Here is a 15,890-nt window from a genome sequence, read left to right as displayed (position 1 = left end):
CGCTTCTCCCCGACTGGATGGTTCTCACGTGTCCACTACCCGTTCTTTTTTCCACGACCACCATTCTACACATCCGACTAGACCATCTGACTGGTCGACATGGCCAGTTGAATGGCCATACGACTGCTCAACCCATTCATTTCATACTTGCAAACATTTCAAAGTAGTATTCATGTAATTCGACGAAAGAAAGGGCGAGGCACTTACCTGTGCGGCCGCAACATGATTTTCCAGGTTTCAGGACGATGATGACTAGATTTTCTTATTGCTGCTATTTGCACAGGCCTGGAGGTTCCTCTTCGCAGGCTGCTGATGATGAAGCTTGTGACTCGGCTACATGTGCCCGCGTTATTATTGCATGTTGCAGGCGATTTAATGGCGTACACTCTAGCTGGCTGAACTGTTACGGGATTCCTGTAGGATGTCCTGTAGCAGTTTTTCCTCCTCGGGTGCATGCTGAACGGTGAAGACAGTGGCATCATGATCACGCTCGCAGGGCCCTTGGATAGCTGTGATGAGTATTGCATGGCATCTCGGCATCTTTTTTCATTTGAGAATCGCTTCCTCTTGATAATTCAATGATCTGTTTTGATTGTGCAGGTATTTTCATTGCATGGCAACTGGGGTGGTAGAAGGAGGTGACAGCAGTGTGTGATGGAGAAAATAGTAGCTTGCATGCCTCCATGCTGAACCTTGGTCGTTAGATCTCCCCACACAATTAGTTCTGGGCCGTCCAAAACTTCTACAGGAAGTTTCCTGTAGAAATACAGAACTTCCTGTAGAAAGTCTGTAGCTTCCTGTAGAAGACTAAGCTGTGATGAAATCGTGCCCATACCTTGGAGAAGATGAGTGTTTTCAGAGGAGGTGCTGGTGAGGTCACCTGGCAGCATAATAAGGACCCTTGTCTTTGAGTTGAGGGACCTCTCTTCCTTCATAGAATACCTGCAACCTGCATGCATTGCCACATTGTGAACTTGCTGTCCCTGTTTTTTTTTGTTTATTGTTTTTTCTTTTTTTTTTTTTTTTTTTAAAGACAGCAGGGGCGCCTTAATGAGGTTTTCACCCTTACTATCTGCCTTGAGTGCCTCAGAGAGGTTTTCACTCAAGGGTCTTTTTCAAACCTTCTTTTTTTTTTTTTTTTTTTTTGAAAGACAACAGGGGCGCCTCAATGAGGTTTTCACCCCTACCATCTGCCTTGAGCGCCTCAGAAAGGTTTTCACCCAAGGATCTTTATTATTATTATTATTATTATTATTATTGAATTTAGGGTATGCCCAAAACAGAGGCAGACCCCTTCTCTATGAGCTGGTCTATGGGAAGAGAGCTTTGCTGTCAATTGAATTTGAATACAACACTTTGAGGATGGCAGCTCAGCTGGACCTAGATCTCAGCCATGCCCAACAAGAAAGGTTATTTCAGCTGAATGGATTGGACGAGCACCAAATGTAGGCCCTTCTTCACTCAGAAGTGGTTCAACTTCAGAGGAAGGTGTGGCATGACCAACACCTAAATGACAAGCAATTTCAGCCAAGAGATTGGGCGCTGTTGTATGATTCCAGGCATAAATATTTCAAGGGGAAGCTGAGAACCAGATGGCTGGGACCATATGCAGTGGAAAAATGTCATGACAATGGATCTGTTCTTATTCGGACCATTGATGAGGAGGCCATCCCCATGCTTGTCAATGGACATCGACTGAAGATCTACAGGAAACCTCTCTCAAGACAAGAATTCATCAAAACTGTGGAGAAATGAGTGCTGGTGGTCCTCCTCACAAACAAAACATACTTCAACCGAATGTAATGGACATTCGTTCTTAGGGTGTTTCCTTGTACACCTAGAGTAGAAGATAGCCAAGGCCCTCTCAGCTTCTTCTTTCTTCTGCTAGATTCTGAATGTATCAAGTTGCATGGCAATGGTCTGTCTCACCTCACTCTTGAGATCCTCTAATTGATTTGCAAACTCATGTTTGGAGAAAGGAATACCAGCTGAGAGGAGGTTTCCTCTACCTCGTTTCCGGGCTGCCCTAGAATGGTTTCTAAACACAGTCTTTATGTCCTCATAAGGTAGTTGGTAAATATCTCCTCCAGCTAACATGTGAAGAGTATCTAAGAGGTCTTCAGGGACTCCTCGGAGCAGGACCAACTTGAGGGATTCAGGGTCAAGTGTGCATCTGGCCCATTTATAGCTAAGTTGGAACCTTTCCTCGTAATCCTCTAAGGACTCATCATTCCCCATGGTCATCCGAAAGATTTCTCCCTTGGTTTCCTTGGACCTACAGTAGTCCCGGTATTTGGTATTGAAAGCTTGCTGCATCTGAGCCCAAGTGGTGATATTGTTCCCAGGTAAGCCCATGAACCAGCGTAATGCTGCATCCTTAAGGGTTGAGGGGAAGAGTTTCAGCTTCTGCTCATCTTCAGTATAGTCATAGGTTCGACAAAGGACAGCAAACTCAAACAGGAAGGTATCAGGATCTTCAGTAGTCAGTCCATGGAAGTGAGGTAAAGCAGAGGGGCTAATGTTCTTCATTTTCATGTCTACATTGGTCTCTTGGATGGGGAAGGCACGTTCTATTCTTTCATCTTCTCCCCTATTGTTAGCCATAGCTTCAGATGGAATGGTCTCTAACTCTTCTTCTGCTATAGGATCTTCGTATATCTCAGGAGGTTCACCTATAGGTTCTTCTGGATCACTATCACCAAAGAAGAGAGAAGGGTGACTCCGTGGTGTGGTGGGGGTGTTGGGTAAGAATTTGCCTGTTTTATCTCGATTCCTACGAGGCATGAAATGGAAAGACTTTTGATTGCTTTTGTTTTTTCTGGTACCTGCGAAAACTGAAACAGATTGATCTACAACTAACTATCTTGCTGAAATGAAAATGCGGAATTGAAAGGAAAGCAGGAAAGAACTAATCTACTTTGCTCAAATGAAATTGCAGGAATGGAAATGCTAGTCTACACTTGCAGAATTGAAATTCTAATCTACACTTGCGAAAATGAAATTGCGGAATTGAAATGTTAATCTATGAAAGCAGGAAATGTCTATGCTACTTTTGCAGAATGGAAATGAAATAAACTACTTAGCAGAAGGCGAGAGTAGGAAAAGTAGAAGAAAAGCAACAATTACTAATACTCTGACGCTTCCCCGGCAACGACACCAAAAAGATGGTGGGCTCCAGTATTGTAGCAATAATGCTACAACTCCTGGAGCTTCCTTCTCTAATTTTATCAACCCAGTAGTTCGTAACAAACTTGGAAGCGACGGTGTTGTATACACAAGTACTAGCTCTTGTCGCAGCTGTCACTTGGTCAGCTGGCACAAGTCTGCTAGGGCTTAAGCCAACTTCTATGAGTTCTCAGAAGAATCTTTTTAACTGATGAACGAAAGCTAACTCAAAGGAGATTAACCTACTTTGCAAAAAGGAACTGAAAGCCAACGAGAAATGAAAACCCTAGCAAACCCTAATTCTACAAGCTAGTCCTACTGATTCAACGGTGGGAATGAAACTACTGAAAGTGATGCCATTACTTCTATTAAGGTGAGATGCATGTGTCTAGACTACTTTCATCTGAAGAGAACATATTTTTGTATTTTTGCTCAAGTTGTTGGAATTATTATGCATGTGCTTCTAACTGGGTCTTGACTGTGCAGGGATAGATCAAGGAGGGAAATGCTTGGAAAAGGTCAGGAAGGCTCAGAGAGGGTCTAAGGAATCCCTAACATCCTTTCAGAGAAGTTCACCAAGTCTGGATGCCAAGCAACCGTGTTTATGAGCTTCTACAGGAAGTCTGCAGGGGTTCTACAGGATGTTCAGGATTTCTACAGGAAGTTCAGTAATTCCTACAGGATGTTCTGCAATCGGATTTTTGGGTGATGGATGAGTGGAAGAGGCTGTATGGATGGATAGGGAGGTAGGAGGGGAGCTTGTGATGGCCTATGGACAGAGAGATGAGATGAAGAGGGGGTGTGCAAAGCTGGTTGGTCTAGAGGAGGGTAGAGGGAATGGAAGGCCGAAAAGGTAGAATAACGTGGGTAATAGAAGAGTTAGGAGGCAGGTGGTCTAACTGGGAGATGAATAGATGGCCCAGGCACGGCTGAGAAGGATAAAGGAGTGAGGGAGTAGTACTGCACAGTGTAAATGAAACAAATCATCCATGTCTTGCACATAACCGAAATTTCATCAACCTATTCTAACTGTTTTTATAAAACCAAAGAACAGCAACGTGATTTTTAAGGAAAATCATGCATGGTACTGAAGCAAAGAATCATTCCACAAGATCTGAACGCATGGACATTGCTACAAACGAGGGCATTGCATCAAAGCTTGCATGAGCATGTAAAATAGTGTTTTTGGTGGGTGGCACGGTCTGCAATTCCAGTCCCTAAACAGAGGTGAAAGTGAGTGTGCAGTCAACCCTTTTTGGAACTCTGATTAACTCAAATCTCCTTACTCTAATCTAAACTACTGAAGCAACTCTGTTCGTAAAACTAACCTACTTAACCGCACCAAGAAATTTAACTCAGCAAACTGTGTTTCCAAATGCATGTAAAGGAAAAGAAATACAATGCTGAAAGAAAGGTAACAATACAAAGGAAGGAAGCCTTAGGCTCTCAGGTTGGGCCCAACCCCGAGAGCTATGGCTCCTTTAAGAACTCAGAACTGAACCCAAATCTGCCTGCTTTCCATTAAAAGATAATAATCATAAGTCCAATAACATGCCAAAAATGGCTTACAAAAGAGCAAAACAGAGCTAACAGCTCATAATCCAGAATGTGCAACAAGGTTTCAAAAGTCCTTTTCGAAGGCTACAACCTCATCATTTATACATTATGAGGGCCAAGCTAGCCTCCTAAATTAGTGGGATTTGGCTGACCAAACTAGGAGTGAACTGTTGCTTCCTCAAAATCCGTTTGGCTGCCTTCTAACTCGGCTGTGGTGGTTGTCAGAGCTCGGAGTTGGGGGTGAAGATCACGAGGAAGGCCATTCAATGTTGTGGACAGCCTTCCTACAAAATCTCAATCCCATCTTGGCTGTCTCTTAGCCCCCATCTGCGTGGTTTTACTCCATTAATTGTCAAGAAACCTGAAATAAACACGTGTTAGCCACCTAGGAATAGTGACTGCCCTCATTCGTACAAATGACATAAATATACTAAAAAATGATGCATAAGTCATGAAAAATGAAGGGTTGAGCAAGGGTAGTTAGGCCAAATGAGCCCAAAATGTTACCAAATTTGGGGCTCATCATCATGTCACTTGTATTTTCTATGTGTATTCTTCCCCAACCACTGGTTTACCTATTAAACAACAACATTGTGATATTTAGAGACATCAAAACACATCCTTTCTCTTTTTTTTTTGTCTAAAATAAGAGTGCATGCTAACACAACAAAGTGCTATGATACCGCTTGTGGTGTTCCTTATTTGTTGAAATATAATAGTTAGAGAAAAAGTGAAAGTAACAAAATTTATTTATTTTGAAAGTAAATGACCTTTATGGATAAATTAATATAATAAAGAAGTATTTCTTAATCCTCGATAAAAAGCTTTTAATGTTAAACAAATATATCTAATCTCTTGTGAATTCCTAATAAAATTAACTAAAAATATATTATTGTACCATAACTATAACCTTATTGTTAAAGCATTTCAAATGTTTTAGACTCGTCTATTGTCTTTCCATGAATTCACTAGAAAGCACACTTGGATTTTGCTTTTAAAAACTACTCCTATTTCCATTCCTTTATGCTTAACATGGTCATTTTAAAAGTCTTCTTAATCAAGGCGAAAACCATAATCTCAATCAATTTTCATGTAAATATCTTAGATAAAGATGAATTGACTAGAAAACACACTTGAATTTTTCTTTTAAAAACTACTCCTATTTCCATTCCCTTATACTTAATCATTTTAAAAATCTTCTTAATCAAGGTAAAAACCTAATCTCGATCAATTTTCATCTAAATATCTTAGACATGGATAACACCAAACTTAACGGCCCCTTGTTTGAATGATAATGAACTAAAATAACACTCTTGATAGACCATATGAAAGCCCAAACTTTCTATATTATCTTCACCATAGTAACTTAAATCTTGAGCTCATAATTTTATCAATGTTACCTCCAACTAATGTCTAATGTCTAATATTATGAGACAGGGACAATTAATTTTAGTTACAACTTACATTGAAAGTCCATGTAACTCCATAGGGACACTTAATATATTTCAAGACAAAAAAAAATCACCGAGAATATGTGTCGGCTTATATATTGGTCTTGAAAATGCCTGAGGGATATAAAACACGTACCTCATTGATAAATTAGAGTAGATCAACTCGGGACATTATCCAAAAAAAATAAATCGCCACCTGAGACACGTTATACATCTAGAAACAGAAATCGAGTAATTATGGACGCGCAGTGGTAGGTATTAGTTAGCTCTTCGACAATTGTTGCAGTACTCTTCGCAATAGCATTACTCATCTACTTAATCAAAGTAGTTTTTTGTGAACTTTTTTCGCCGCCTTGGAGGATCGTCTTCGTCCATGAATTCAACGATGATGACCGACGAAGTCTCGGCCTCTCTGATGAACAAATAGCCGCACTACAAACAATTTACTTATAAAGTGAAGTCTTTCAACTTTAAAGGGGATTTGAAGGCAGTGCCAGAGAACAGAGATATGACAGTGTTAGGATCAAATAAAGATTATATATGTCGGAGGGATTTGCTATTGTACGGGTTTTGGGGGCCAATATCATTTTTATTTGCTGCTGAGTCTGGGAGAGCTCTTGATACAGATAAAATATTTGAAGAGCCAGAATATGGTTTACAGGTTGATGAGATAAATGGTTACACGTTTTCTTATCCTCTGAATGTACCCAAGCGAAAATACAAATTGAAGTGGATCGAGTCTAGAAAGCCAGAATGATATTCTTCAGTTGTGCCCTTATCTGCCGATGCCCGGCAGCACATTGTTTCCGAACGTAGACACATCAAAGACAACCTTGTTATTTCTATTTTCATAGGTCCTCCAAACAATCGCTTTCTGACTTCGAAGGACAAGAACACATGGGATGCAAAATATGTTGTCGAGTATGTTCTTTCTGACAATAACACCCAAATAACACCCAAGTAACACCCAAGGAGACCCCAGTTCAATTCCTAGCAGTGCCATCACCGCAGATCTTTCACAGGGCTAGGATTTCTCCACTTAATATCATATTGGATGCCTAGTAAGCATTGTTTGGGGCGATTCACAGCAGATGGGGTGATTTTGAGAATCGCCGGGTGGTGGGGCGATGATCCGGATTTAAACAGGAACACAACAAATTACAGAGATAACCATATACACAGAGATACAGCGGAAATAATACTTCATTTCATTAATGGAAATTACTGAAATATGCTTACAACCAGAAATGGAAATAAACCAGCTAGGGCGATGGTAGCTTATCTCTGAGAAGGGATGTGGTGGCTACATGCCTCTGAACTGTCCCCAACTGTGTTACAATGAGGCTCGAAGGCCTATTTATTGTTGAGAAACAATGGAAAACCTTTCACATCCCGAAACCTAACCCTAGAAGATGAAACGCCAAATTGTGGGCCCCGTTTGGGTAAATTGGTACATCAATTTCCCGGGGTCGTAACTTTGGCATACGATCTCCGTTTGACGTGTTCGATAGCTCGTTAGAAAGATCTATCCGAGAACTACCACTTTGGGAGGCAACATGGGTCCATGGACCAATGTTACCCCAGATTCCCAAAAAAACGTCGTTTAGGGCCTCAAAACGGCTCCGGAAGTTCAGGACCCGAAAAAATGCTAAAAATAGTAAACTGCACTACAATTTAGGAAACTGAAAAAGCTGAAAGAGACAATTGTGGGGGTCCAAATGGGATAGGTGGGTGGCCACCAACATCCACCTGGATCATTCCTCCCCCCTTAGGAAGCAATGGTCCCCATTGCGTTGAGTTCCTCCATCTTCTGAACTTGTCCTGCAATCTCTGATGTGTCCAGTGATGGTGGGAAGCATGGTCGATGATGGTCCACATTGAACATTTGGTGCAGGCGAAGGAATGGAGGAATGATGTGCTCCAAAGCATTGTTCCCCATAGCCTTGGTACTGCTGTAAGGACCATGTCAGAGTGGTCTGAGCTTCTGATGGGTTCTGGTAAGGCGTTCTTTCTGTCGATGCAACCAGACTTTGTTGCCCACCTGAAACTTGTGTGGTACCCGTGTGGGTGAGGAGAAGTTGTTCCTGTGTTTTGTCATGACTGTATCCCTTTGCTGCTGCTGCTGCGTGGAGGAACCCTTTGCAGGGGTCATGGATGTAGCAACGATCTTCCCCTTATTTTGGGAGTGAACCAGACAGATGAATTTCCTGGTCTGTGATATGAGCTTGCTGCCTTTCTTGGTAGTGATCAAGGATGTGGCAGTAGGTGGGGCTACCTCTGGTATCCTATATAATGAATTGTTCAAAGAAATAATGACAGCACGAGGCCTTGACTCATACACAGCATGTCGCCTCCACAAGTATGGCTGGCCTAATAGTACATCACAAACATCCAGAGGTGTAACATCACACAATACCTCGTCTGTGAAGGGTTTGATGCTGTAGGGAAGGGGGCACTGCTGGTGAACTTTCAGATCTCGTCCTTCATGAAGCCACCCGATACTGTACGGTTGCGAATGCGGTGTAGTCGGTAGGCCCAACCGCTTCACGACCTCTGCTGAAATAAGGTTCTTTTGGCTGCCACTGTCGACAATGAATTGTAGCGGCGAACCCTTCACCCACATCTGTGAGTGGAAAAGACGCTCCCCTTCCTCTGGATTTTCGGGCTCATCTTTCTGGATCTTGGCGGTGGCAACAGTGGCGCTGGGATCCGCATCAATGATCTGCTTCCCTTTTCCATTCCCCTTGTCAGGTTCTGGCTCAGGGTCGGAACATGCATCTGATTCGGAAGCCTTCAACTCAGCCACCAGCGACTGCTTGGTCCGACACTCACTTGTGTTATGAGTGGGGTTCTTGTGGAACTCACACCACTTCCCTGTGTCCTTCTTTAGCTTCATGGTGTTGTTCTTTTCTTGTGGCTTCGACGGGTTGTCTTGGGTCACCCCTCCTTGGCTTTGTCCTTTGGGCTTCGGATTTGCAGATCCAAAGTCTCGCTTCTTCTGTTTGAACTTTTGCTCGATTTTGACAGCGTATCGGTATGCTGTGCCGAGTGAGGAAATGTTCAAGAACACCATCTCTTCCTGGATGTATCTGTGCAGGCAGCCGTGGTATTTGAGTACCAGATGCAACTCAGAATCTTTGATACCCAACTGTGTGCGAAGGGTATGAAAAATGTTTGTGAACTCCGGCACATCTTGGTCTCGTCCTTGCCGCAGTGTGGTCCATTTGATGTATTTGTCCTCATAGCTTCCGACAGGGTAGTACTGCTCCTTGATGGCATCCCGGAAGTCATTCCAAGTGGGTGCGGCTGAAAATAGTGAGCCTATACTTTCATCCTTCTGCTCGCAGTAGGTTTCCCACCAGTCCTTGACGTGGGGGGCTGCTTTCAGAAGAGCAAAAACAATCTTTTCCCGACTTGAAAATTCATGAACAGAAAAATACCCATCTAGCAGATTTAACCATTTATCTATGGCATCTGCGTCTATTCTACCCTCGAAGATGGGGATTTCAAAATTAACTTGTACCTTGAAGGGTGTGGCATTTCCAGAGTCGCTGTTGGAAGCCGATGCGTCGCCTCTGGGTAGCCGCTGAAGGATCTGCGCAAAGCTATTCATCATCGCGTTCCTTTGCCGCTCGAGTGCTTCTTCGAGCAAGATTTTTATAGGATCTCCTGCCCCCTCATCTTTCTTCTCATCCGCCATGGGAGGCCGTCGGGATTTGCGAGGCTGGTCTTGCAAAGGTTCGACCAGTTCAAGCCCTAACTCCTTATATCCCGACCTCGTTGGGGACATGCAAAGAAAAACAGAGAAAAAGCAGACCGCTCCGATACCACTGATCCGGATTTAAACAGGAACGCAACAAATTACAGAGATAACCATATACACAGAGATGCAGCGGAAATAATACTTCATTTCATTAATGGAAATTACTGAAATATGCTTACAACCAGAAATGGAAATAAACCAGCTAGGGCGATGGTAGCATATCTATGAGAAGAGATGTGGTGGCTACATGCCTCTGAACTGTCCCCAACTGTGTTACAATGAGGCTCGAAGGCCTATTTATTGTTGAGAAACAATGGAAAACCTTTCACATCCCGAAACCTAACCCTAGAAGATGAAACGCCAAATTGTGGGCCCCGTTTGGGTAAATTGGTACATCAATTTCCCGGGGTCGTAACTTTGGCATACGATCTCCGTTTGACGTGTTCGATAGCTCGTTAGAAAGATCTATCCGAGAACTACCACTTTGGGAGGCAACATGGGTCCATGGACCCATGTTGCCCCAGATTCCCAAAAAAACGTCGTTTAGGGCCTCAAAACGGCTCCGGAAGTTCAGGACCCGAAAAACTGCTAAAAATAGTAAACTGCACTACAATTTAGGAAACTGAAAAAGCTGAAAGAGACAATTGTGGGGGTCCAAATGGGATAGGTGGGTGGCCACCAACATCCACCTGGATCAGGCGATTCTCAAAATCGCCCCGCCACCGCTCTACCACTAGTGGTGGTGGCGGGGCGGTAGCGAGGCAATTCTGAGAATCGCCCCACCACCCGGCAATTCTTAGAATCGCCCCATCTGCTACAAATAGCCCCAAACAGTGCTTACTGGGCATCCAATACTATATATATATAGATATGTATGTATATGTGGGGTCTATGAATAAATAAAAATCATGGTTGTGTGTGAATAATGTTGTTTAAAGAAATTTGTTATAAAACTACAAAGAAGAAAGATGAGGTTTTACAACCAACTAAATTGAGACTTCCTTTCTTAAACAGTCAAAAGAAAGTAGAAACAGTATAGACAGGTCGAAACCCTCTTCCTTTATAGTATAAAAGAAAAGGAATTTATCAGTCTTGAAATAAACATTATATTTAGAGTTCGATAAATGTCTTCACCAAGAGTCATATCCACTGTAAACAAGACTTAGACAAGTAAACATTTACTGTCAAAAAATGCAGCTAAATATCATGAAGTTAAAGAAAATGCAACTTACGCTTGGGAATATATACATATCGCATAAACTCTGTGTCCAAATGGCTAATGGCCGTGAGAGAAAACTAACCAATTTGTCTAAAAGAAACAAGTTTATAACGAGAGCCACAACAGTGGTAGATAAAAGAAACGAGTTTATAACAAGAGCCACAACAGTGGTGGATGGAAATCCGTGACAAGAACGGAAAGGACCATCTACCTTTGACTTTGCTTTGCTGCTTACTTAGGTATACTCTGTAACATTTTCTTGATCTGCACTTGAAACTGGATCCAAGATCATTCAAGCTTTACTCAAGACAAAAAGCTCTTTTTAGGATAGAGAAGTAAAAACTATATTTGAGATCTCTTTTTTACAAATTTGCAATGGAAATTCTTGATTAATGTCCCAAAAAAGTCATACATATGTGTGTACCAATATAAATATGAAGAAAAAACTATTGTAATTAAATAAATAAATTTAACAATATCATGTATAAACATTGAATAAACATGGATAGAATAGGCCAACTAAGTATAAAAATCGAGACATGGATAAAACAGACTAACTACGTACAAAAATCGAGACAATGAATCTCGATAATACAATATATATCATCAAGTGACTAACTACGAACATAAATGGAGACAATGAATCTTGATAATACAATATATATCATCAAGCTCATCGCAAATAGATAGTACATTCATTTTTGAATAACCATGTTTCTCTTAAAATAGATATGCTATTTAGTTTCTTAAGACAGATATACTATTTACTTTCTATTTGTACCTATATAGTTTCTTTCTTACATGGAGATACACATAATTATATGAAGACACAAAAAGAGATAGATATTTAAGTTGTTACAATAGATTAAAAAAAATAAGACAAGTTACATTAGCCCTGTGATGTGAACTTTTTATGAAAATAAGGCACAACACATTCATATTATCATTGCAAGAAATTGAAGAGGTTGAAAAACAAATCTAAAATAGCATCTATGCTCAACAATATGCCGGTTGAGCCCTGTGATGTGAACCACTTGTTTGTTGTCAATGCCCTATAAAAGAGTTGGATTAAAGATATTTTAGAACTTCATTTCCAAAAAAGAAAAAAAATTATTGTAACCTTTTACTTCATTAAATAGATCGTATTTTGTCAACATTAAATGGATTGGATTTTGTCAACATTGTTAGAAAATGTATGCCATGAAATCAAATGAAAAACACGCCAATCGATGTGCAGTTATACAATATGAAAATTAGTGTATTGTGACATCACATAACTCGATAATAATATGCTCAACTTATATAATCATATTTTCATTAATACCGAGAGTTTACGTGAGTTGTATTTATTTCACTTTGCCAAAAACATAATCACAATAAAAAAGAACCATAAACTAAGATTTGTTCATTTGAAGGATCGCGAAACCATAAATATATAGTTTTACCAGGGATTGCATAATGATATATAGTGTTTTGCAAATGTTAAGGGAAAATACTTATGATTTGGTTCCAGCTGCACAGGATGGAAAAAAACTATATAATCATAACACCAACGTGTTAGGATGAGATGAGAGTTGTTACCTATTTCAAAATGCAGCATGTGCTAGGAATTGCATCACTTGGGATTTGAGCAATATGGAGCAAACAAAGAAATCCCACACACTTTCCACCTGGAACAAGGCATGGCATAATGTTTTTCTACTTTTTAAGAATCTTCCTTGCAACTCGGGTAGGAGATATATTTGATGCATTTTTTTCTGATTACCATACCTGACTACGGGATAGATTGCCTTAACTTTGGAAAAACTGATCTCAATAAAGCATTTATGTGAAAAATGATTTTATTTGTTTTGATTATGTCTATATCATTTTTATTTGCTGCTGAGTCTGGGAGAGCTCTTGATACAGATAAAATATTTGAAGAGCCAGAATATGGTTTACAGGTTGATGAGATAAATGGCTACACATTTTCTTACCCTCTGAATGTATCCAAGCGACAATACAAATTAAAGTGGATCGAGTCTAGAAAGCCAGAATGATATTCTTCAGCTATGCCCTTATCTGTCGATGCCCAGCAGCGCATTGTTTCCGAATGTCGAGACATCAAAGAAAACCTTGATATTTCTGTTTCAATAGGTCCTCCAAACAATCGCTTTCTCACTTCGAAGGACAAGAACACATGGGATGCAAAAGATGTCGCAGAGTCTGTTCCTTCTGACAATAACACCCAAATAACACCCAAGGCGACCCCAGCAGTGCCATCACCGCACGGCTAGGATTTCTCCTCTTAATGTCGTATTGGATGCCTAGTGAGCACTTTTTGGGGCGATTCGTAGCAGATGGGGCGATTCTGAGAATCACCGGGTGGTGTGGCTATTCTCAGAATCGCACCGCCACCGCCTCGCCACCAGTGGTGGTGGCAGGGTGGTGGCGGGGCGATTCTGAGAATCGCCACACCACCCGGCGATTCTCAGAATCGCCACATCTGCTATCAACATAAACCGTTCGACTCATGTTGCTTATAACCTTGAATCGATAATGGATAGGCCATCTTGTTTTCGTCTATCTGGTATAATTAAACCGGCGAAAAGAGCAGTATTGAGAAAATGGAGAGTTCAGGAAATGGCAGTGGAAAGGGAAGGAGGAAAGGAGCAGGCTCCAGGAAGAAGTCTGTGAGCAGAACTGCGAAGGCCGGACTGCAGTTTCTGGTGGGGAGAATTGCCAGGTATCTCAAGAAGGGGTGCTATGCGAAGCGGGTTGGAAGCGGCGCAGCCGTCTACGTTACCGCTGTCCTCGAATATCTGGCTGCCGAAGTGTTGGAATTGGCCGGAAACGTTGCTCGTGACAACAAGAAGACCAGAATCATACCCCGCCACATTCAGCTGGCGGTGAGAAATTGACCATTGCCAGTGGCAAACTTCTGCCAGCGATTCTGAGAATCGCCAGGTGGTGGTGGCGCAGTGGCGGGGTGATTCTCAGAATCGCCCCATCTGCTATCAACATAAACCGTTCGACTCATGTTGCTTATAACCTTGAATCAATAATGGATAGGTCTTCTTGTTTTCGTCTATCTGGTATAATTAAACCAGAGAAAAGAGCGGTATTGAGAAAATGGAGAGTTCAGGAAAGGGCAATGGAAAGGGAAGGAGGAAAGGAGTAGGCTCCAGGAAGAAGTCTGTGACCAAAACTACGAAGGCCGGACTGCAGTTTCCGGTGGGGAGAATCGCCAGGTATCTCAAGAAGGGGTGCTATGCGAAGCGAGTTGGAGGCGGCGCAGCCGTCTACGTTACCGCTGTCCTCGAATATCTGGCCGCCGAAGTGTTGGAATTGGCCGGAAACGCTGCTCGTGACAACAAGAAGACCAGAATCATACCCCGCCACATTTAGCTAGCGGTGAGAAACGACAACGAACTGGGGAAACTTTTGGGCAAATTGACCATCGCCAGTGGCGGAGTTCTGCCAAACATTCATCAGGTTCTCCTCCCGAAGAAGACTGCCGAGAAATCGGAGAAGGCTTCTGCGCCAAAGTCTCCCAAGAAGTGAAAAATTCATCACCCTTTGGGTTCTTCGAATTAATTAAAAACAAATGGTGTATCACCCTTTGGCTTCTTCGAATTAATTAAAAACGTTGAATCAATAATCGTTTGGGTTCATAAGAAAAGTGATTGTTTGGGTTCGAGTCGATCGAATATTTGACCACTCCAGTTTTCACGCTCCTCTTTGAATATGTGATAAGCTTCCTTCTTGTCATCTTCTGCTCCAAAAAATTGTCCTATTACTTTCAAAATTAACGGAACTCCCTTAGCAGTTTCTAGTATGTCATCCATTACACTATTCTCTATTTTTTGTGTATCCATATGCTTTTTTAGAAGTTTCTTTGCTTCTGAAGAGGAAATAGGCAGCACCTCATGGAATTTACACGACATGTGGTGTCCTAAAACAGTACCAATACCTTTGTCACGTGCAGTTATGAGTAACCTCAGTTTCTTTGGCTGGTCCAAAGTGGACCGTAAGGGCAAAAGTTGGTCAAGACGTTCCTCATTCAAAACATTGTCGATATAAAGGAAAACAGACTTTTTCTTTAAGATATTGCCAATTTTTCGCTGTCCATCATCAAAGGCCCTGATAACTGCTACTCTCTGGTCATCATCATCCACTAGATCATCTCTAATGGTTGTTTGCAAGGTTGTGATAGTAGACGATGATGACCCTTTATCCTCACAGAGTCTGATTTTGGAATATTTACAAATATTTGTGGAAGTATAGTTCTGTTGGAAAATTGTTGAAAAGACAGCATCAGCCAAAGTAGTTTTACCCATTCCAGGAATGCCATGCACGATAACTGCTACTGTCTTCGTTTCACTTTTCCATTCAAGGAGTTCAATAACTTTGTTCAATTGCACATCAATGTCAACTGCAATAATATCAACGCATTTAAAAATCACATCATATAAGATCTCGATATTTGGAGAAAACAATTAATTAATTTCACTAAATATGATTGGCAGATATGATAGCTTACCCGCGTGGTAGGGATAGAGATCTTGGGCAACTCCTATTTCTTACCCCATAGCAAAGTTAATGCTATGGAGGTACCCCCTCTGACAGCGGCAGACAGCGTGGTTGACGTCATGGCACCCTTTCATCCTCGACCATGCATCATGGCATGCATCCCTCTCCGGCGATCAGAGGTTACACTGTTTCCGGCAGCTTCTCTCGTGGGATTTCCCGTCAG

The 15,890-nt window shown here is 41.7% G+C and overlaps 1 protein-coding gene and 3 pseudogenes across 1 annotated transcript; 3 read left to right on the top strand and 1 right to left on the bottom strand.

Moving 5' to 3' along the window:
- LOC149164724 (psbP domain-containing protein 5, chloroplastic-like) overlaps positions 1–7,137 on the top strand; it is a 169,581-nt pseudogene extending 162,444 nt beyond the window's left edge.
- Positions 7,138–13,445: 6,308 nt separating this feature from the next.
- Positions 13,446–14,055, top strand: LOC149164723 (putative histone H2A.3 pseudogene; annotated as a pseudogene).
- A 211-nt stretch (positions 14,056–14,266) lies between these two features.
- Positions 14,267–14,698, top strand: LOC149164722 (histone H2A pseudogene; annotated as a pseudogene).
- A 107-nt stretch (positions 14,699–14,805) lies between these two features.
- On the bottom strand, positions 14,806–15,788 carry LOC149164721 (disease resistance protein L6-like). The gene is made up of 2 exons (XM_089429586.1): positions 15,722–15,788; positions 14,806–15,569 (listed from the first exon to the last, which is right to left on the bottom strand). Exons 1-2 carry the CDS (start codon positions 15,786–15,788, stop codon positions 14,806–14,808), a joined length of 831 nt encoding a protein of 276 aa, XP_089285712.1.
- Positions 15,789–15,890: the final 102 nt, after the last annotated feature.

This window comes from Pinus tabuliformis, chromosome 5_1 (genome assembly GCF_031772625.1).
Source record: "Pinus tabuliformis cultivar Carrire ecotype Pingquan chromosome 5_1, CPIR1, whole genome shotgun sequence".
NCBI lineage: Eukaryota > Viridiplantae > Streptophyta > Pinopsida > Pinales > Pinaceae > Pinus > Pinus tabuliformis.
This window is presented reverse-complemented; position numbering and strand designations above follow the sequence as displayed.

What these genes read in the sequence shown, in the direction of transcription:
- LOC149164721 (XM_089429586.1), bottom strand. Translation starts at nt 15,788, where the DNA reads ATGACGTCAACCACGCTGTCTGCCGCTGTCAGAGGGGGTACCTCCATA. An exon ending in AGCATTAACTTTGCTATGGG is followed by an intron (nt 15,570 to 15,721) that starts GTAAGAAATAGG and finishes ATATTATTGCAG; the next exon opens with TTGACATTGATGTGCAATTG.